The 23885-nt window shown below is 36.5% G+C and overlaps 1 protein-coding gene across 2 annotated transcripts in view; it reads left to right on the forward strand.

Annotated features, from left to right (window-relative positions):
* The window catches only part of ZPLD1 (zona pellucida like domain containing 1), a 74120-nt gene that overhangs the window by 22815 nt on the left and 27420 nt on the right, over positions 1–23885 (forward strand). Inside the window, exons 4-5 of one of the 2 annotated variants that reach the window (XM_060640132.3) lie at positions 6005–6118; positions 20583–20803. In XM_060640132.3, the coding sequence (XP_060496115.3) occupies positions 6013–6118; positions 20583–20803 (327 nt within the window). In that variant the 5' untranslated portion in view covers positions 6005–6012. Of the gene's footprint in view, positions 1–6004; positions 6119–16816; positions 16890–20582; positions 20804–23885 lie in introns of those variants that run through there. The other variant, XM_060640133.3, reaches the window with a different exon arrangement.

The raw sequence follows: 23885 nt of genomic DNA on the forward strand, positions 1-23885 counted from the left end.
CTCATGGTTCATGGGTTTGAGCCCCAGGTCAGGGTCTGCACTGACAGGACAGAGCCTGCTTGGGATTCTCTCTCTGCCCCTCCCCACTCGTGCACATGCTCTCTGTCTTTCAAAACAAATAAATAAACTTAAAAAATAATAAAACTGATGATTGTGGAGAGTGGACCAATATGTCCTTTTTCTAGAAGCAAGACTGTGTAACACTTTGAGACTTCACTCAGCAGGACAGTTGCCTACCTGTAAAAATTCAGTGCCTTATTGCCCCATCTCTCACCTGGGTCTTGTGGGTTTCTTGGAAGGACTTTATTCCTTTAACTTAAACTTTGATCTCTGTTAAAATACACATATTTCTTTTCCTTCCCTTTCCTGGGAACTCTAAGCTATTTCCAGTTATTTAAAGTATAATGAACACTTTCTGATCTTTTCTGAGGGGCAGGCTTGGCGGGTGTGACACAGAAGCACCAGGAATGAGGTTATGCCCCCAGTAGAAGTCAGCAAGCCTCTGCAGAGTCGGTGGCCAATAAATTTGGAGGAGGGGTGACAACAAGAGAATTAGGGAAATCATTGATGCCAAAGGCCCATTTTATATTTTTGTAAATCTGTTTGATAAAATGATCAGCTTTAGTTTAGTGAAAAAAATGCATAAATCTTAGCATGATGATTAAACATTTGAAGAGATGTTTGGTTTGAATTTTTTATTTTTCTTACCAACTAGAACAGTATCTTACAGATGGTCTATATGAAGGCAGTAAAATTAAGGAAGTATGAAACTGATAAATCATTGAACCCATTTGTTTCTGCAAAAGTTACTTCTTGAGAGTAGATAAAAGCACTTTGAACATGTTCACTTTTTCTCAGGTCACAGGGGTGCTATTTAATAAATTACTTTTCTCAGGCACTAAGGGCCACCTTTATTCATTTGAAAAGGTTAATGCAGCTGTTCAAAATGTCCAAGTTTTTCCCAGAGAATAATTTATGCACTGAAAGTCTGTTTTATTTGGGAAATGCCTAAATAGTGTAAAAAAAAAGTGAAGTACAAATTAAAAACAAGTAGATCTCGCAGTTCATAACTAAAGTAGTTTTTTAAAAAAATTTATATGTGTTGATTATATATCCCTGACCACCCCATTTAAAATTTCAATACTCCCATCCTGCCACCCCAGAACTTCCTATCATTCTTTTTGCTTTATTTTTCTCCAAAGTGCTTATCACAAATATACTCTGTATTTTACCTATAGATTTTGTTTTCTTCTGATTTCCCTTACTAGAATGTAAGTTCTAGGCAGACAAAAATTTTCAGCCCTTCCTCTTTCCCCTGGATAGTACCAGGTATGTGTAAGCATTCAATAATGTTTAATACATGAATGTAGGAATAAATCTATTCTGATCACATTTAGTAAGTAATTGCCATTTTCGCATTTGGGTAGTGTAGGATTACTTTCTAGAAGGAAATGCCACGTGATAGTTGAGGGTGGTTTCTGGAGTTATTGCGCATTGAATCTTGATTTTAACACTGGTTATCTGTTTAACCTTGGGCAAATTACTTCACATTTCTCATCCCCATAATAAGATGAATAAATCACCTATCTCATAGTTAGATAATTGTATAAAGTACTTTAAAAAACCCAATCTGGAACACTGTATATCCTTAAAACTCACTAGTACTATCATTAAGACAATTTGTGAAAAGAATATTCTTTATGCACTCATTGCCTATGTGAAATAGTCACGACAATTATGTAGATGTTAAAAATATTTTGCCTCAATCATAAGATTCAGTTTGAAGCATATGTTAAGCATACATTATTAATGTAATTTACTTTCTGAAAATTATCAGGATATTAGTTGTATTTATTTGACAAACTCCAATTAAGGCAAACAGAATAGTGTAATAATTCCAAAGGTCAAGTTTGTTTTGAATTCTACTCTGTCATTTACTAGATCTGTGACCCTGAGCAAGTTAATAAAAAACTTTAGGCTTTAGTTCCCACATTTGTAACATGGGTAAAAAATAAATCTATGTTAATAGTTGAATATTAAGCAAAAAACAGTGCCTGGGATGTAACAGATCTCAATAAAAGGAAGGTAAAAAAAAAAGAATCAGGTGTATAAAATTAGAGAACAGTGTTTATGACAGAACTATATCAATTTATACAAAATTGAGTGAAAATTGACAATGAAACTACATTTTTCTGACTCATGCTCAATCTTATGCAAATAAATCAGAATTTGTATTTTAGAAGTGGTCATTTTAAAAAGAAAATTTAACATGAGAAATATTGACATATTTAACAGAAAATCACTTAGCCCATGATTTCCTTTGTATTGCTAAGTATGAAATACAGAGCCTGTTATACTAATTTAAGAGATGCAACTGTCTCTTTTTAAAATTAATACATCTGAATTCCTTAAAATTCAATGTTGTGCATATGGTTGTCCTCTCTCTCCTCTATCCCCATCAATTTAAATTCATAAAGATACAAAGCTAAGAAGCACGTGCATGAAGCTTGTGCTCACTAATCATCAAGGTTTTTATTATCTATGAAGTTGCTATTAATGTTTTGTAATATTGGCTGTGTTAGGCAGTCTTTCACACCACAGTTAGCACCAGTCACTGGGGTGTTGGTTGCTGCACCTAGTTATGATGGAAAAGATGGGAAATGCCTTTGCTCAAGCTCCAGTTTGCTGGAGCCACAATGGGACAGCAGCCACTGCACGTCACACAAGAGTGGACGATAGAAATTAGGTTCTACCTTGTGACATGAAACTCAACTGAACTTTTTTAGCCAGACCAGGACTGGATACACATGTCTAGAATTATACTCGCCTAGGAGCTAGGGAGACTGAGCAAACAGGACCTTATGCTTTAATGAATGTAAAGAGTCTCAAAATAGTCCAAATCCCAGGCAATCCCATTTCAGAAAAGAACTTTAGGAGCTACAGCAAGATAGCATTTTCAAGCTTGCCTCTGTGCATTGATGTTTAGGGTTTCTGTGTGCAGGGAAAATGATGAGATAGGTTTGAAGGTGGGAAGTGTACAAGTTCATAGTTCATCATTTTGTTTTAACTTGCAGGTGGAATATAAATGCAGTCTTGAAAATGCCATAATCTCTGCCACTGTTACAGGGATCAAAATATGGATACTGCCTACACAAGAGATGTGGGTGTCCTTTAAAAATCTCCTGCTTAATGTACCTTAATGTTGACACACTGATCAGTACAAATGATATTATAATGTGATTCAACTAATCAGAGCTGTTACTAGCCCATGGGACACCTTTGTGTTGAGCCATCTAGTTCCAGAGCATGTGTCTTAGCCAAGGGAGCACAAGCCCTGTCACTATCCCTCTTATTGGGTGTACTTGTGCAGGGGACAACTTGCACATCAATACATGGTGACCCTGAAGCTGATATTTCAGTGTCTTCTGTATGTCCAGACTGTGCTATGTTTTTTATGCACTTACAGTTTATAGTCTTGTGATCATCATCTTGATTTTCAAATGAAAAATCTAGAGAATGACTGGGGGAGGATTGAATCCATATCTGCTGATATCAAAATCAGTGTATATTTTGTTGAAATAAGATGCTGTCTACCTCTGTCTTCTTTTCATCAAAAAGTATTTATCAAGGGTTTTAATCTTCACGACAGTTCTGTGAGTCCTGTTCAAAGTGTAAGGGAGGGAAGCATGCCACTTTTGAACAGCCTCAAATCTGATCTAACTTTATAAAGCTAAGACTTTGCCACCACTGTTAGTAGGTTGCTTCAAATAGCACGAGTTTCTCATCCATTTTTGGTAAACCTAGATGTGTCCAGTTTAGTATAATGATAATTCTCACAGTTTTCACAATCAAGGCCTTTTCTCCGTTTTTTGAAAAGAAGTGATTTTCTCCCTCTTAATGCCCACACTATAAAATACATCTTTTAAGCAGGTTGCATTCACTACATAAGAATTTGCTTATCCATTTTCAGATGAAAATATCTATTAAAGATCTATCACTTCATAAATTTAAAGAAAAGAAACTGATGATAAATATCAGCCAAAATAACACTTTTTTTTTTTTTTAAATAACAGATGATATTTAGGTAGTGTGTATAGCAAATGTTAGCAGAAATACCCGTTGAATTCTGGGTTCCCCAATTGTTTTCCATGGCACTTAACCTCCCTGAGACTTATTCATCTTTCTCTGTACATGGAGTAATAATTCCAATCTCATCCAATATGAATGGGGGACAATAGGCAAGTGACCTGGCACACAGTGCCTTCTTTGTGCATAGTGTCCTCTCACTAAGTGTTTTTTTTTTTCTCCCGTGGAAGAATATAAAAGCTAGACAGCATTTCAGAATAAAAATAACTCATCAGTGAAAATTCCCCACTCTGTGAATCACTATGCATGGAAGGTATTTCTAGCTTGGAAGACAATGATGTGAGTCTAGAGTCTCCAATGCCTCATGGGAATCAACGGGACCCAGCATGAGAAGGGTATGGCAGAGCATCTACTACGTGTGTGTGTGGTGGGATGTACTGCTCAGAAACAAGCTGCTCTCTTTCCTACCAGTATTCCAAAATCTCCAAGAGATCAAGGCTTGTTTATTTGAGGTGTCTTGAGGAGCTAGATGATGACACGGTGCAAATGTGGCCAAGAGAGCCTGGATCAGATATTTGTGTGAACTTTTTGTTTACTGAATGTCCTAGAGAATCAGAAACAACTAGACATGTGGCTGTTCTCCCAAAAGTCATGAGGTTCGTGCCAGAGTAGCATGTTATAATGCTGAAGGAAGGAAGTTCCTGTTAAATTAATATTTTTCAGTCTATTTTTAAGAGTAAACTCATGCCTTCCTTTCCCACATCCTTACCAAAGTGACTTTGTTCACCATAAACTTGTTATACTAAAATGATGGCTCAAAAGCAAGATGTATTTCCTTCCTTTTGCTAAACACTTGATTAATCATGTAAGGAAAGATCTTTAAGGGCAGCTAAAATACCATAACCCCTTCCCCAAACCCCAAGCTTTTAAAATGCACTAAATTATTTGAGTAAACCATTTACAATTTTATTTTCTTTTTGCTTTTCACACACAGACCAAAACCACCAACCCAAAAGATTTTTTTTTCAGTGCACAAACTATGCTCTGAGAATAAGTTGGGTGCTTCTGGAAGATGGTTTCACTCTATCTGGCCAAAAAAGGGTATCCAGGGGATAAAATATTAAACACCAGACTGACTGGTATTTAATTTTCAAAGTCAATTTATATTTATTTGTTCAACACACAATGACAACTTAAAAAATCACTTTCCATTACTTTCTCCTAGGAATTCAAGGTGTTCATTTATATGTATTAGTCCTATTTATTCACCAATGAAGAGTCATTGGATTCATGATGTCAGTCTACACATAGTATTTTTCTGTTCTTCCTTTTGCTTTAGTCCTGTGTTTCCTGAAAAAAAAAAATGATACACAAACCACTGATTTTGAGAAGTAGCAATAGTCTGGAATTCCTTTGTTGAGGGGAAATTTTTCCTGACATTATTTAGTCATTAAGAATATTGAGAATCCTCTGAGAATCAAGTACTGAGTGTTGAATCCCTTTTACTTCATGAATATTGGTGTTTTAAAGTATAGAGTTGTCTCTACATTGATTAGTTGTCTAAGTACATTGTTCTAATCTGTGAAATATTTGGTTTGACTTCTTCCTATTTATAATACATTTTCTTTTTCAAACTTTATGACTATTATATATCTTCGTTCTTTCACTACAAAAGCCTGGATTTGTCACCCTTAGCAAACTGACGCCAAAGAGTAGAAATAATTTTCAAATATTATAACCAAAATTTCTGCATTGTTGCTGATAACTATTTCTCGGAATCCTTAGTCCCTAAATGAGCTTTGCCTGTACGTATATAGACTGCCAGCCTATCCAACAGTGAGCTCATATCAGCCTCAATCTTTTCAGTAAGTAAGAGTGAAGGCTGGTGGTGTCCACATGATAAATAACTCTTTTCCAGGTTTTGCAATGGAACGAATATGGTTGCTGTCGCTTCTAACAAGTAGAGTGCTTCTGGGGTCTGCTCAGTTTAATGGCTACAACTGTGACGCCAACCTCCACAGTAGATTTCCTGGTAAGTCTGAACCTAATCTTTTCTCTAATTATATCTTGAAAGAGTGATTATATTTGAATAGTAAGGCCCTTAAATACATATGGAAAATGGAGGGGGGTGGATATCCATCTACATTAAGTGGATATTAACAAATGGCAAATGACAAAAGACATTTTTCTGGAGTTGTAATTTATATCCACATTAACATACAAAGTGTTCATCATAGTTAATATTATTATAATGGCTGCTCACAAATGTGAAAAATATTGGTTATTGGGTGATAGAATTGGGAGAGGCTAATTTCATCAAACTTTGCCTAATTGATGCCTTTTTCTTCCTTGTAAGTTAATTCAGACTTTCAAAACTGCCCTTATATGCTAATAGATTTACTTAGGAATAATACTTAAGAAAATGTGAAATATAGTACATTACTCAAAAATATTATTTCAGTGCAATGACGGTCATTACCAAAATACGCAGGCCAACTTCAGTATGCATAACACAGCAACCATCAATATTGTGACAGATATGAGATTTTTGACTATATTGATGGACATGTCCCACAGGTTTCTAAAATCTACACTCAGTGAGAAGATTAATTACTGAATTATCAGTGTTTCATTTAAGTATTCATCATTTTTATATCAGCTAAAGTTAGAGAATCACAGTTAAACACTTACAAAATAAAGACCAGAGAGTCTGAAATCACTTTTCCAAGTTTGCCATGCAAATTGAAATGCTTTCTGTCATGTTTTATATTTCTCAAACCTGCCAGTACTCCTGTGTTCAGAGCATGCCTGAGCAACAGCATACTTGGATATAGCAATCAGTAGGTAGTTATCTAGTTGACATGGGATTTCTAATTTTTATGAAGAGAGGTAATCTGGATTGCTCTCGAACAAGAGCCAGAGTGTGCAGGAATGTCTTCAGGAGCCCAGACTTAGTATGCAAGTGCTTGGCAGGTTAAGAACGACCTGGAGTTCAGGGTGGGGAATATCTGAAGGTAAGTCTAGCAAGGTATTCTAAGGCAGGGTTGTTAGTGATTTTGAGTACCATGCAGGAGGGTTTTTTAAAAAATGTTTTTTTGTAATGGAAAATTCAAACATATACAAAAGTCAAGATTAGTAAAACAAGTAATTGTACTGACCATCCAATTTCATCAATTATCAACACATAAATTTTGCTTCATCTCTCTCTCCTTCTTACCATTCCCATCCCTGGAATATTTTAAAGTGAATTCATTATTCATGTTTCAGAATGTATATGTGATGGAAAGGAACTCAAACAAAATCTTCACCCTTTTGTATATGTCTAATAAACTTAACGATAATCCCTTAACATATCATCTAATACTCAGCTAAGTTGCCTTTAAAACATCCACACAGTGTATTTGTTGACATGTGTCTTTAGTCTATTTTAATTGATAACAGTTCCTCTCTGTCACTTGCTTTTCTAAAATGCTGCTTATCTCTTCAAGTAATGTGGAATTCTGACTTTGGATCTGGTTGATGCAGCTTCAATGTGTTTGTTATTTAACATTCTCCCCTTTTTCCGTATAGCCTATAAACTAATTACAGCTAGAGATGAGTAAATTCAGGTTCAGTTGTTTGGACAAGAAGACTTTGTGCGTTATTTGTGGACAGTATTTTGTCTTTATTTTCTTGGTAATGAAGACACATTAAGTCCTTTTAAACACATTTTTTTAAGGATCTTACATGGTCATGTTTTGTTTTAGAAACCCAACCTTGGGAGAAGCAAAAGATAGGATCAAGTTGGAAGAAACTAGAGGCAGAGAGAAATGTCACGAAGGCTGTGTCAGTGGGAACAGCAGCAGGAGACAGCTCTTAAGAGACATTTTTGTGTTGGACTCAACAGAGTTTGAGAACTGGTTCAATTGGGGAGGTGAAAGAGAAGATGATGATGATGTCTTAGATGATGTTATGAACTTGGATAACTGCATGTTGATACTGCTGACACCAAAAGTTTAGGGCATTTGCATGTTTTAGAAAGGAAGTTTAGTCTGGGAAATAATGAGTTTGAGGAGCTTCTAGAATTTATAATGACAGCTTCTATCCAATAGTAGAAAATATGGACCTGGGTCTGAAGACAGAGGTTGCTCCCAAAGATAACTGTGTGGTATCTGAGTCCCTGTGCAGTGAGTGAGTAATGAGAGGGAAACAGGAAACTGAAAGGTAGGAAAATAGACTACTCTTTAGATAACATTGGTGGTGAAGGAAAGAGAGGAGTGACCTGAGCCAGCAGTTTAGGATTTAGGGATTAGAGGACTAGAAGCAATTTAGTATATACGAGTAAAGGGAAAGTATTCAGAGATCAGGATTACCAATAAGAAAATAATTGATGTAATGAGGAAAGAAAATATGGAAAAGAGCAAAGATACAGGTGGAGGAGTTGACATTGGGAAACTGGTAATTGTTTCTTGGATTTAGGAGAGAAGGAAAAATAAAAGACATGGGCAGGGAAGTTGAAGAATACTAATCGTGATGTGGAAGGCAGAGGCCCTCAGGAGAGTGAGGGCCCAGAGAGTGAGGTCAGGACCTGGGGAAAGTGGTCAAGCCTTACCCTGTTATGCATGAAAAGAAGGCCAAAAGGTAAAAAGATTTCCAGACAGAGAGGATCCAGCTCTTGTTGTACTTAGATACTTGTAAACAAAAGATGTAAATGATCCAGAAGTGAGTAGGACAGCATAGGGAAACACAGTACATTTAAAAATGATGTTAAAACATTCAATTACAGTGGTGCCCACTGACCACCTGCATCAAAATTACCTGGGATGGTTATTAAAAGTGTTTTAGCCCCAAAGTGTTTACTCCACTGTTTTACACCAAATATAGTGTCCAAATCTCTGATTGTGGTGCTGGGAATCTATCTGTATTTTAAACCCTGCAGATGAGTCTAATATGCATTCATGGTTAAAAACAACTGACATAGTATATACTATTAGTTTCTTTAGTCCATTTTTCTAATTAAAAGCACAGGTCTGTGTTAGGAAATAAAATTAAAAATAAAATCTTCCCCCAATCCAGAAATGCTCTCTGCAAGGCAGTAGAGATGAAAACACTTATCATTGAGCAAGCATTAACCAGAATGTGATGCTCATTGTAAGCAATCCATCAAGAGATTGCACAGAGAGAAATCTTGGTCTTTTATATAGCCAAGCAGATGCAACCCATTACATATATTTTCAAGATAAACCATAACTAGTCCTCAAATAAGAGGACTTGACAGAACCATTTGTCACGTATAGTTCATTCTAAATATACCTGGTGATTGGGATGACCATCTGTGTTAGCATATTGGCTTTATCTAGAGGAAAAGTAAACTTGTATCTTCCCAAAAGGAAGTACTTTTGTAATTTTGAGCCATGTTTTCTCTTGGTTTAGGATCTCGCACTCCCATAGAAACTGTGAGGTAGGAGTGTTATTTTCCTGGATGTTTGTATTTTCAAAAGATGGTTCCCAGATCCTTGAAAAAGATTCTCAGGTCATAAAGCTGACAGAGGCCTTTCTAGTCTTCCTAGGATTCAAGGAAAGGCGAAAGTATTTAGAATTATAAGTTGTCTGATATAAATAGTTTAAGAAAAGGGAGGGAGAAGTTCCTTCCCTTATTTTAAACAGGGAGAATTAAACCTCTTATTTTTAATTTGTATATGACCTTATACATGTTAGCACTTTTAGTACTGTTCCACTTAGACAGCAAATACCCAGACTTACCAAATGCACACGCACATGCATGCATACACACATACACACACACACACGCGCGCGCGCGCGTGCACGCGTGTGTGCAATTTATTTATTGCAATATAAAATCTGTATTTAAAAAATCTAAGATCCAGATAACTCCAAAGTCCCAGGAGAGGCTTTAAGTTTATATGGATATTATTTTCAAGTGAGCCCACTTTTGCAGGTTGTTTGCAGAAGAAGACCAGAATGAGCAAATAAAGCATAAAGGTTAATTGCTTACTCCCCTCTTGACTTGTGGCTTCTCTTCCACATCAGGATCACCCTTGATATCATCAGGAGCTCCACAAGCTGCTCAGATACTAAGCAATGGGATAGAATGAGAATGAGTCTGGCAAAGGAGAGGGGCTATCTAAATGCAAAGTAATGCTAATAATGATGAAAGTAATCATCTCACCCTATCTGACCTTTGCTGTTTTATGACATTAGAACTATTTTCTTTCATTTCCATGGCATTTATCCTTGGGCCAAGGGAACTGCCATGGTCTAATTCATTTTAAATTTAAAGGGATACCATTTTATTTTAAAGGTAGTTAACTCTTGGCTATCTAAGCCAATAGCAGGGAACAGACCTATACTCCACTGGCATTATGGTAGTGCTCTTCCCAGAATAAAATTCAAACCACAGTTTACTTTTAGAGTACCACAGAATTATTTGGCCTAAATTAAATATATGGATAAATGCATTTGGCCTCTATGACTGACACACACCTTCTGGAACTATCTCCTTTTTTTGGAAGATGGTAGCATATAAGGGTTAGCCTTAGCTTCTAAGAAGTCTTTAATGACCATCAAGGAAAGATTAGGTTTGTGGCACCAGAAATTTGGTGGCCTGACACCATAAGAATGGTGAACTAACCACTCATGGGAAACTGAATATAAGTCAGTGTTACATAACTTGTCATTTTGTATTCTATTTAAACTATTCATATTCTATTTAAACACTAATAAGGAAGAAACCAATGGGTTCAATGTATTGAGTGATATACACATTACTGATTCTTTCTTGTATTCCTTAGATAAACCTATAAAATCTTTTAAAATCATTTTACAATGGGGAAATGGAGGATTAGCGTTTGTTTAATGATGCAAAGCTAGAAATTGACAGAGATGTAAAACTAAGACTCTTGCCATCAAACCATGATGCCTTAAAGTGAATTCTGAATACTAAGTTTAACAGAATCACAATGGGAATTACCACAGTAATGAATCTGAAAAATCATATAGTAGGAGAATTTGTTTAGCCTTTTTAGTGCCTACTTGACTAAGGAAATCTTTTTTCCCTAATACCTATTAATATTTCAATAAACACCAATGTTCCAAAGGAAATAAAATTAAGCATCACAAATTTCACAGAATTTAGGGGTGGGTCAAACAAAATGAACTCTCTATTCTTGTGTTAGGCTTTGCTTAATTAACCATTGCATTTCTCTGTGCCCAAAGATGAAGTCAGAGTGGATAATGGACTAATTATTCAAGGGAACATGTTTTGGCTTTTCTATGATAAGAAAGACGAATTCTCCTGCCTTTCTACATAGTAGTAGTGTTTTGGTCTCCAAGTTGTCCAGACAATGCCTGCCTTCTGCTTTGCACCTGTGATTGCAATTACTAGACCAGATGAGGCAGAAGAAGTGATCCAGGCAGGGACCGCTAATCACTTCCTGATTAATCTAAATGATAAAATGCAGTGGCAAGCAAGTCCAGTAACTGAATAATTCAGAGTCCATCCCCTTTTTTATTTCAATAAAGAAGTTTTTTATTGCATGAGTTTTTCGCTTCCTCTGCTTGTATAAGTAAAACCCATATGCTTTCTCCTGCCTGAAAAAGATGACCAATCTCTTCTGGTTCCAGAGAATGTAGAGGAGCTAGTGCAAATATAAGCCTGCAAAATTTGCCTCAAACTGCGTATGAATTTCCTGAGGCACTAGACACGACAGCTTGTATTTGCTAACGAGAAACAGATGTGAAAAACCAAGGTGGCAAGAAACCCATTCGGTATAGAGAGGAAACTTGAGTTCCTAATCCACCTTAAATTCTTCATCAGCTGCTGGTATTTTGTGTAGATGAAAATCAATACCCCTTTAGGAGTTCTTGCTCTTTTAGCTCCAAAACCTCAATATCGTATAAACTCTTGTCAAGGGTAAAAGTATCTTTAAAAAATGAGTTAAAACAATGAACATAGCATCTGTTCTCTGAGCAGTTTTAAGTTTATATATTGCCAAATATTACTCCTCCCATTTTAGAGAGATAGAAGTGGAAGTGATATGTAAGTTACTCTTATAATCTGCAAGGATGGTATAAATTAGTTTTGGAATGTCTATTGGAGTTCAGGAAGTAAATTATTTGCAGGTTAGATTTTCTTTTTTTTTTTTAAGAGAGCACCAATTTATTTATTTATTTATTTATTTATTTATTTATTTATTTATTTTAATATATGAAATTTATTGTCAAATTCGTTTCCATACAACACCCAGTGCTCATCCCAAAAGGTGCCCTCCTCAATACCCATCACCCACCCTTCCCTCCCTCCCACCCCCCATCAACCCTCAGTTTGTTCTCAGTTTTTAACAGTCTCTTATGCTTTGGCTCTCTCCCACTCTAACTGCAGGTTAGATTTTCTATGGCACTACAAAGCAGTGTACTCTTCAGTATACAGAACAGACTCCTCCTATTACATTGAATAGGTTTTGGTTCATACTATCAGTTTCAATGCAATGCTACTTTTAAGTGCATACAAACCAGTCCATGAATAGAGATACAATTCTAGTCACAGGAGTACCTGCGTCTGACCTGCACAGAGCCTCCACCTGCTCACAACAGACCCCCACCCCCAGTCCGTGTGTCCTTCATTTGTTCTGGCGAGTGCCCACAGCATGGTTGACATTTGAGGTGCTCCTCCAGTTATTAAACTGCTATGGTTTACGGAATGGGGTAGAAGTGGGGGCAGAATACTGATCCTATTCCCAACTTTGTTTCACACACAGCCACTTGAGCACTAAAATAAATTTGTTTGGACTCAGGCTCACAAAGCTTTTTACGAACCCTCTTTTCACTGAGATTCAAAACCAGTTCGGCAAACCTGGTGGCTCAGTCGGTTAGGTGTCCAACTCTTGATTTCAGCTCAGGTCATGATCTTGCTGTTCATGAGATTGATCCTCATGTCAGGCTCTGTGCTGCCATGGGATTCTCTCTCTCCTCTCTCTCTGCCCCTCCCCCACTCTCTCTTAAAAATAAACAAACTTAACAAAAAAAGTTCCTCACACAAGGAAAGGAATTTTCTCCTTCATGATTCCTCCTCCCCTCTCTCTCCCTTTCTCTCATCCTTTTTCAACCGACCTTCCTCCCTCTTGCCAGCATATAAATCATACAAATAGGTATGTGGTGGCAGTGCTTAATCCCACCAGATAGCATCCACCCCAAGGGTTAGCTTCTGCCCAAAGTATATAGATGTGACTAAGCAGTTCAATTGATTAAGAGACTTGAAGCATTGGCATCACCTGGGGGCTTGTGAGAAACACATAAATCAGGTCCCATCTCAGAGCTACTGAATCAGAATCTGCATTTTAATAAAATTCACTGGTGATATATATGCACAATGTAATAAGTGCTGCTTAGAGCACGGTACTCATGATGTCTTGCTTGCTTTGTGTTGTTACATAACCACACTGTGTATATCAGCCCCAGGTGGCTGTCATGCCCTTGCTTGCTATTAATGACAATAGGAATCAGCAAATCTATCACTGTTAAAGGAGAATAATTTTAAAAAATCATTAATAATAAGGCAAGATAGTAGGCTACCAAGACTAATTTATTTTAAAAGGTTAAATACCCCCCAAAATATAAAAAAATCTATCAATTTCATAATACTTAATGGGTTGAGTTTTCTCAATTGGAAGTCAGAAAATACCTGACATTAAAGATATTGATGCTTGTCTAAAACTCTAAAAACAGGAATCATCTCAGGTACGTGGCAGAGTACAGATAGGAAATATGAGTTCTGGATGAACAGTAAACATGAAATCGTATTAATTGCACACATATTTGTGAATCTTAGAACTTATTAAAAGTTAGAAACCATGTGTGCTGTTTGTGAAGGAATTGAATTAAGCAAATTTTAATAGACATTTGTTGAGTATTTGTTAGGCACTCTGGGAAAATCCAGAGCTTTCAATGAGTTCATAATCTACTGGGAAAGCAAATATCCATTCCCAGATATAAGATAAGCAGAACAGTAGAGTCACAGTTAAATGGATGCAAGGTAGAGCCCCAGAGAACTATTACTCTCCATTGGGAAAAGAGGGAAAGTCTCATTAATGGACAATGTATATATTATTTTTCTGTTTTCAGCTTATTTCTCCTCTTATTTGAATTCTATCATTGGGTGTTTCATCTATTATTATTGTTTATGAGTGATACATTGAGTATTTGGTATTCTTAAATTTATATTTTTCACTCTTTTCTATTCTCCAAATAGTAGACTCCTATTTCTGACTACCTGTTGTACATTTCTGTTGAGTGTCCCACATATACCTCAGCCTCTCAAAAACTGAGATTTTCATTTTTCTTTCCTGCATTCTTTATCTCAGGAAATAATCTAGTCACCCACTAAAGCTAGAAGTCTGAGTATCAGTTTGAGATCTGTTCATGCCATCATCTAATCATTTTCTTATAGAATTTAGACCATTGGAATTTATTTCTTCTCAACAATCCCTTCCAAGCACTCCTCCCTTATAGACACATGGTTGTATATAATATGGTATATAAGCCTCATCTTTAGTAAGCTGCATTATAATCGTCTAGTTTTTCTGTCTCCTTGAATTAAACATGAGCATCTTGAAGTAAAGGAGTGTTACTAATGCCTTTATCTTCAGAGTCTAGTACAGAGACTGACGTGTAATATGTATACAATAAATGGTTTTTAAAAATACTTTGTTGACATGAACTGGCATGTAGTTTAGGTCTTGAAAATAAATAGGAACAATAGCCTCCAGCTTGTATAAAACTGATGGCACTTATTTTGTGTTTTAAACTCCTGTGTACTTCACCTTTTTTTTTTTTTTTTTAATATTATGCACTGACCCCAGAGTTGCTGATTTTCATGCAGATTTTTACATTTTCAGGTTAGGGGTGAAAGAACATTTTGAGCCACTGCTTTGTGGGGCTGAGTACCAGTCTACAGCCCAATTTTTGGGGGTGTTGCCATATTTGTATTGTAGAATATGTGTGTACAAATTATTTGAACAACTGTATTGATCTGTGCTCTGATTATTCCAGGTAACAATTAGAAAATGTTAAAATACATATTCTGATGCTAGTTAAAGAAATGTAGGTCTCAACAGTATTGAGATGAGATGAAAATCATTCAGTCTATCAAAAGCTGGGGATCTTTAGTCTCATCTATATGCCATTGAAATTAAACTAGTTGCGTATGGAACTGTTGAGGAAAAGAACAAAGTTAGATATACTTGTTAGGTATATGAATTATATGCTACAAATATATTGTCAGTGATTGTGCCTAAAGGGAAAAGTGTAGTTAGGTTTTCTAGGAATGGAACTTTATTGGGAATGAAGTAGAACGAGATTTTTATTCATATGGATAATTGGATTCATCCTTTCTTTATTCCCATTTATATGGTAACAATGCTCTCTCAACTCCAAATCTGGACACTTTTTTTTATGTCGTGAGAGATAGTTGACAGCGACAGGATATTTAAAATTTGCATAATTTTCAAAAATGTGAGATAATCTCATTGCCTGATTGATAGGTGAGAGAAGTGCAGAGCACTTCTTTTTTTTTTTTTACCTGAGTTCGACTCAATACTGCATTTTTTTAGTCTTGTGAAATGCTTAACTTGTTTAAACCATCAGGGGAAAAATAGCCATTCTGGCAGTATAACTGCATATAAGCTCTAAGCCGGCCTGCCATTTTAATAATGCTTTGTATGTTTAAACACAAAACACTAAAAATCAAAAATCTAAAGGTATTTATTTCTTGATATTTTTGTTTTTAACTTGTAATCATTGAGTTGCTTCATACTCAAGTGTTGTTCAAAAGGATATACCAACTCAGTCCAGAGGTTGGACAATAAAAAGGCTCCAAAAAATTTAGTTGTTGAGAACAACTGTTATTCACTAACTCTGAGGAAAAAATTTGTCTTCTTTTTGCAGAAATTGCCCTTCAGCAACTTAAAGTATCTCTTCTTCCTCCTCAAAGCATCACAAATGGAAAAAGTTGTGCTGAATGGATGTCTACAACCAGGAAAAAAATGTATTTCTCAGAAGGGACAGTGAAAAGTCTTTAGAAAACTGGGTTAGGATGGATTTGAACAGATCTCTTTTCTTACACTGGGAAAAGCGTTTCTCTTGTTATCATATCTCCTAGTGAGATCAGCTTGTAGCAAATTCAGTTCCATTTCAGGAGTTACAAGCCTTCAGTTAAACACAGAAAACTGAAGAGAGCTGTACATCTGGACAAAGTAATCTTTGCCATTTATGAAGCTATTCTAAGTATCAGTTAATTCCTCTCAAAGGTGAAGAAGCTGAAGTCTTTAGGTGGTTTAAATTACAGGGAATGATACTTCCCCTTTGTAACGTATTTAATGATATATATTCACTTTAATACATTTGTGATATTACATGTAATGCAGTGATACTAATTCCCTATCTACTGGACATCAAGAGAGTTCTTAGTGAACTCCCTGGAAGCTAAGATTTGATCGACATTGAGGTAGATATTTTGTTATCTTACAGAGACCATTTTGTATGAAAAGGTTTCCTGTGGTTTTGCCCTTGTGTTTGCCACTTGACCTCATTTTCTACCATTTCCTCCTTTGTATTTTAAATTCTAATGACAACATAATTGTCCAGCTCTCAACCAGGCTTCAGCATATTTCGCACTTGTATCATTATTCACACTGTCCCGTCTGTGTTATAAAATTTCCACTCCTTTATATCACTAACTCCTATTGGTACTTCAAAACTCAGGTCAATGGCATCTTCTCCAAGAGGCTGTTCCTAACCAGCTGGTCTAGGTGAGGTTCACTTTCTGTACTACCCCATAGTTCTCTGCCCAATCTTTCTGTCAAACTGGGTCATGACTATTTCCTCTTATGGACTATGATCTGAGAATAAGTACCACTACTTTGTAAATCCTCAGTGTAGTCTGTTGTTCCAATATTTCATGTGATTAAGTAATTCATTACTCACATCAATGAATATTATAGCTTCCTTCTTTCTGGGACTTTCAGTGTATAGAGAAGATAAATATACAAGTACACAAATACATACATGATTTTAAGGCTATATGACAGCATAATGGAGTGACATAATTTAGATTTTGGATCAGGAAAATCTTTGGGGAAAAGACAATGAAATTCAAGACATGAAGAATAAATAGGAGTTAATTACACAAAGACTGGAGGTATGAAGACATCCTAAGCAGAGAAAAGAGAATTAATGGCCTTGTGTAAATCTGTACTAGGCTTTTTTAAATGCTCACAGCATTTTGTGGAGGAATAATTTATATAAAATAAGATGCACCAATTTTAAGGGTGCACCTTGCAGTTGTTTAACATATAGAATGTACTTATGTAACTACTAACCAGATCAAGATAGAGAACATTTTTATCACTCCACAAATTTTTCTTGTTTCTCTTATTCTAGACAATTCCACCCCAGGAGGTAACAGCTACTCTGGCTTTCATCACTCATTGTGATGCATTTAAAAAACTGAAAAAGAAATTCAGTGAAACAAATATAGGGAGCAAGGGACTAGTAGGGAGAGAGATGTGAATGCGGAGATAAGAAGATGGCAGATCATGGAGAGTCTTGAGGACTTGGTTCAGGATTTGGAATTTTGGTCTGAGTGAAATGAATAGCTTTGAAGACTTGAGGAGAGGCAACATGATTAGATTCATGTATTAACAGCTATGCTAATTAGAGAGGGTTAAGAGTAGAAATAAAGGAGTCAGTTAGGAAGCTAATATAATATTCTAGGCCAAGAGATAATGGTGGCATGAGCCAAGGAATAGCATATAGATGGAGAGCAGTCAATTGATATAAGATGTGGGAGCCTGGGTGGCTCAGTCGATTAAATGTCCAACTCTTGATTTTGGTTCAGGTCATGGTTCATGAGACTGAGCCCCACATTGAGCTTTGTGCTGACAGCACAGAGCCTGCTTGGGATTCTCTCTCCCTCTCTCTCTCTGCCCCTTCCCAGCTCACATATGTGTGCACACACTGTCTCTCTCTCAAAATAAATAAATAAACATATATATATATATATATATATGCGTATATATATATACACACATATATATATATACACGTACGTGTATATGTAATCTTCAAATTACATAATATATATATATATACATACGTATATATACGTACATATACGTACATATATATATATATACGTACGTATATATATATGTGTATATATATTATGTAATTTGAAGATTCTAAACACAAACATTTATTAAAATGAACTCTATTAGTAAAGATCATCATTCAAAGTTATGATTGTATTTAAACAGCTAATGTGGCTGAAAACCGATAGACATATTCTCCCAATTTTAAGTAGTACTTATTATTTCCTCTACTGTACTTCATAATGAATTCACCTATGAAGGGAATATTGCTTGAAGTTTTCTATAATAATTAGGCTAATATATATCTTTTGGCCATGAAAAAGATTTTCCATCTTTCTCTCTACCTTTAACCATGAAAAAGATTTTCTTTCTTTTTGTAATGAGCTTAAAATCATAAACATAGAAATTTTCATTTTTACTTATTCACATTTTCAAAATATGACTCACTTAGCCATCAAAAACCACCACGGAGAATGAATACTCCAAAGAAATATGCTGTTGAACACTTTTACCCTTAGATTAGAATTGTGGCATTTAAGTGAATTAATTCTATGCCAAAAAGTCTTGAATGATATTTGCATATTACTTAGGTGAACATCATCTCATTTAGTAAAATTATCTTTTAGTTTGCTTGTTTTCTTTTTTAAACAGATTTATTTCTCCAAATAGCTTAGTCGGTTTTTGTTTTGTTTGTATCCACATTTAGAAAATCTGATGCTTATTTTTGATTCTTTAAAAATTTTTTTTTACATTTATTTATTTTTGAGAGACAGAGTGAAACAGTGCACGAGTTGGGGAGGGGCAGAGAGAGAAGGAGACACAGAATCTCAAGGAGGCTTCAGGCTCTGAGCAAGCTGTCAGCACAGAGCCCGATGTGGGGCTCGAACCCATGAACTGTAAGATCATGACCTGAGCTGAAGTCGGACACTCAACCAACTGAGCCATCCAGGCACCCCTTGATTCTTTATCTAAGTGGTAAAATGGAGTGTTAAAAAGTGGCAAGCTTACTGCATTAATGTCCTAAGGCTGCCATAACAAAGTGATACAAACAGGGTGACTTCAAACAGAAACTTATTGCCTCATAGTTCTGGAGACTAGAAGTTCAAAATAAAGCTGTCAGCAGGGCCATATTCTCTCTGATGCTCTGGGTAGAATCCTTCCTTCCCTGTTCCTAGCTTCTGGTCATTTGCTGGCAATCTTTGCATTCTTTGGCTACTGATGCATCACTTCAATTCTGTGTCTTCACATGACATCCTTCCTACGTCTTTGTCTTTTCATATGGCATTCCTTTTATAAGGACACAAGTCATTTTGGATTACAGACCCACCCTATTCCAGTGTAACCTTATCTAAACTAATTACATCTACAATGACCCTGTTTCAAAATAAGGTCACATTCTGAGATACTGGGGTTTAGGGCTTCACTGCATCTTTTGGCACATGATTCAACTTGTAACAGATACCAAAAACAATCAAAGTAAGTTTCTGCCTCTGGGGAATTGCCTAGCAGCCAACCTCTCCATTTGCTGCATATATTTTCTTCATTACATGTAGAAAAATAACTACATAGAGGTATGAAAACGTGTGTGTGTGTGTGTGTGTGTGTGTGTGTGTGTGTGTGTGTGTATGCTCACCTGTACAGACCTGATAACTCATAGAGTAATCATGGAAACTGGGAAAATGATGTTTTAAATTTCCATGCGTAGCTCATTCCTTTTATTTTGGCATAGTCACTGGCAAAATTTTCTTAAAGCAGGCTATGCATGTTTTTTGTAGTATCAGCACATTTGTTTTCATTCCTTTCTCTCTAGAGTAATTTAATATAGGCAAAATAAAATGGAATTCTGACGGATGGCTTATGTTTCTCCATCCTGGGTAAGATGGCTTACAAAACACCAAAATGCTCAGCAATATGGCTTATGAGGGATTTTAACTGCTTCTTCCTTATACTTGGGAAAACTTACCACTTGCAGTGAGTCTCACTACTCTAGACAGGTTATCTGAATAATTCAGATAATTACTCTGGTTCTGAATTTTCTCTGCAAACCTGATTTTGCCCCTTCAGTTCTCTAATCATTCTGTAACACTCAACTGACATTTAATGCAAATCTACTGTGTATCAAACACAAAGAAACAGAGATGTTTTATAACTCCTAAATAGCTAAATCTAAGACTATTTTCCCTGGCTACTTCTCTTAACAACCTTCACATTGGGTCATGGTGTATTCAAACATAGGAATGAGTTAAACAAGCTGAGGGATGAGTAACTACATTAGGAGATGTTATAGTTATTCTTGTATCCTGCACTGTGCTTTTGTGACTAATATTTGCTTTCTATATATTTTTATTTCAGCTGAAAGAGACATCAGTGTCTATTGTGGGGTGCAGGCCATTACAATGAAGATTAATTTTTGCACAGTGCTTTTCTCGGGTTATTCTGAAACAGATCTGGCACTGAATGGAAGGCACGGGGATTCCCACTGCAGGGGGTTCATCAATAACAACACCTTTCCCGCGGTGGTCATTTTCATCATCAATCTCAGCACCTTGGAGGGCTGTGGAAACAACTTAGTGGTAAGATGAGTGTAAAATCCTGTGCTAGGTTTGGGGTCACAACAAAAATCTCTCCCCGTTTCATGAAATCATCAGAAGCCCAATCTGTCTTTCAGGAAGAAATTCCAATAAAACTGAACAAATCACTTCCGTTGCTTGTGTGAGGCTTTAAACATACAATTTTATTTTCCAATGATAGTTCCCCTTATTGTAGCTGAGCAGTAGAGGGGCTCGAGATCAGCTACACTACTCTAAACAACATTATTTGTATGAGTGACATTGATAAATATTTCTCTACACTTTATCATTAGCTATGTTTCTCCTGCTTTTTATGGAACTGTCTTATCATGCAGAAATTGTTTGCTTCAGTGAGTTGGACAATGGGTCCCTTGGCCTATTGCCTCTTAGTGACCTCATTCAGAAAAAAAGATGAAATATAGAATGGGAAGCCTAGACTCTCCTAGGTTTCATGTTTACCGTGGAATGATCCACACCAGTGTCGTGTGAAAGAGGGCTGTCAGCATTTCCGGTGTGATTTTCTCCATTGTGTGGGACTGTCCTTTGAATTTCAAAATGTTTTTCATACTCAGTCTTACTCATGAAATCCCAGTAGATTGTTCAGAAAAGGAAATCTCTCTAGTCATTGTGAAAATCAAATATTTCCATCCCCAAACAGAGTCACTAGTCTTTGCGATTCATTATGTATGCTTGCATTGAACACACACACACACACACACACACACACACACACACACAGGAATTGAATAAGGAATTGATTCTCCCAAGAATTAAAATTAATTGAAGTATAAATATTGTGATTTGAGGGGTGTTACACTGAAATTCATTGAGCACTATTTTTCATTTTGCTTGTTTAAATATATTCTTATTGGTAAATCTTAGCACAGACAAAAAGGAGATCCAATGAGCGTGACACTTAGCACAGTGAATAAGGAGAAACTGGCTTTTCTTCTTCATAAATTATTATTTGGGATTAAAGAGGAAGGCTTAATTTCTCTAAGGACAGGGTTTCTAAGACTTGATGGGGGATGGGAGACAGGAAAAAGATTTCTCTGATTTCCTTCTTTATCTTTTCCCAGAGGGTAGTTAGAATATTGTGCCCATGACCATTTCAAGCCTGCAGCTTGAGTATTATTGGCTCTTTTTATTAAAAACATTTATTCATCTCTCTGAGTTGTGCACAGAGAGGTTATGAGGTGGGCCTGAGGGAGTGTGACGCAGGCTGGTTATTATATGTCTGTGTTTCCTTGTGAAAGGAGGAACCCACGTGGAGAGACAGAGTTTCCCTCCTCCCACCGTACCCTGGGGTCTTTCCTTCATGGCACTTTCTTCTCTGGATTTAAGTCTTGCCCTGCTACCAAGAAAACAATTCAGGAGAAATGCCAGGCAAAGCATCTGGGTGTGTGTGCACATGTGTGTGCGTGTGTGTGCACACCTGCTGTTTACTTTTTTAAAAAGTTGAATGATTTAGGTATAAAAGTTGCTACATATGTGTATGTGTGTTTTATTCTGTTTTCAAAGAATTGGTATATTTAGCTAGCCAGTCAGGCAAATGTGAGAGGAGGGGAAGATTTGCATATATTTTCATTTTTTCATAGACGTCCCAGCTTTGGAGTTTGCTCCAAGGACAATACTACATGGGAAAAATTAAGTAGACTATTACGTCACTGGATTAGGATAAAAAAATTGTTTCAATTATAGTAATTCTGGCCCTGTTCATGAATTAGCTAGATAATTGCCTCAGCTTTGCCTATGTACTCCAGGTTCACACATAAAGTTTATTCTCTTGTTGAAAAGTAAGTATTATAGGTTTCCATAATACCTGCTAAAAGTATTTATTGAGCATCATACTGTAGTTGATGTAATGGGAGGAGCTGTATTCTATGAAAAGTATAGAGTGTTATTATGAAAGTCGAGAACATTATTATTTATATAATGGTGGCCAAGAACATTATTATGAAAGTCAAGAACATTATTGATTATTCCTAAAATGGTGGTTCTTAAATCTTAGTGGGATTGAATAATCCAGTCTCAGGAAAATACACATATGGACAATATTTTAATATAAAGTCTGGGAGTTCATCCCCTTGAAACCTGTCTATGAACTGTTACCCTGGGAGGGGATGAGAATCTCCATGTACGTACCACAAAGGAAGACCCTCAGATGGTCACATCAGAAAAAAAAATTGTGACCTTAATGCATTTGCTCAAAATTTATCTCAGGGGCCCCAAGCTGCTGGTGTCACTGTGTGTTGCTGACCATGCAAAGGCAAAGGCTAAGGGGATCCCCTACCCACAAAGAGTTCTGATTATGGTGAAGGGGACTGCCAGTTTAAGAGACCGCTCATGCACTGTGACTCCTCCTACGATGGAGATGAGCATTGCGGTAGGACAGTCAGGAGGTTTCCTAGGGAAGCTGATGAGACTCAGGGAAAGAGTAGGATACATCATGGTGAAGCAGGGGAGAAAGGAGGCAGAGAAAGCATGTGCAAAGCCTTAACGAGATCCTTGTGACTGGCTGGGGCCTTATTTTTTTTTTTTTGAAATTTTTAAAAATGTTTTTATTTATTTTGAAACAGAGAGAGAAAGAGAGAGAGAGAGAGAGAGAGAGAAAGAGAGAGAGATATGCAGGGGAAGGGCAGAGAGAGAGGGGGAGAGAGAGAATCCCAAGCAGGCTACCCCGATTCAGGACTCAAACTCACAGTGAGATCATGACCTGAGCCAAAATTAAGAGTGTGATGCTTAAGGGACTGAGCCACCCAAGCGCCCCTGCATCTGGGACATTGTTAACCAAGTGTGTGATTACAGGGATATGAAGCGAAAGTGGGAATCAAGATAAGGTTAACAGGAATATTTTAAGCCATGCCACAGAATTTGGACTTTACTGGTGAACATTTTGAAATGACTTATTGTAGCACTCTGAACATGTACTCTCTCTCCTTTCTTACTTATGAAATATGAATAAAGTGTCTTTGGTGAATATGAAGTTTCATTTAGTTAAAAGACATATTGATCACTTATAAATGGCATTATGTGCATATAATCTCAAAGCCATGGCATGTTGTAGTTGAAACAGATGCTAGAA

This window comes from Panthera onca, chromosome C2 (genome assembly GCF_046562875.1).
Source record: "Panthera onca isolate mPanOnc1 chromosome C2, mPanOnc1 haplotype 2, whole genome shotgun sequence".
Classification (NCBI taxonomy): domain Eukaryota; kingdom Metazoa; phylum Chordata; class Mammalia; order Carnivora; family Felidae; genus Panthera; species Panthera onca.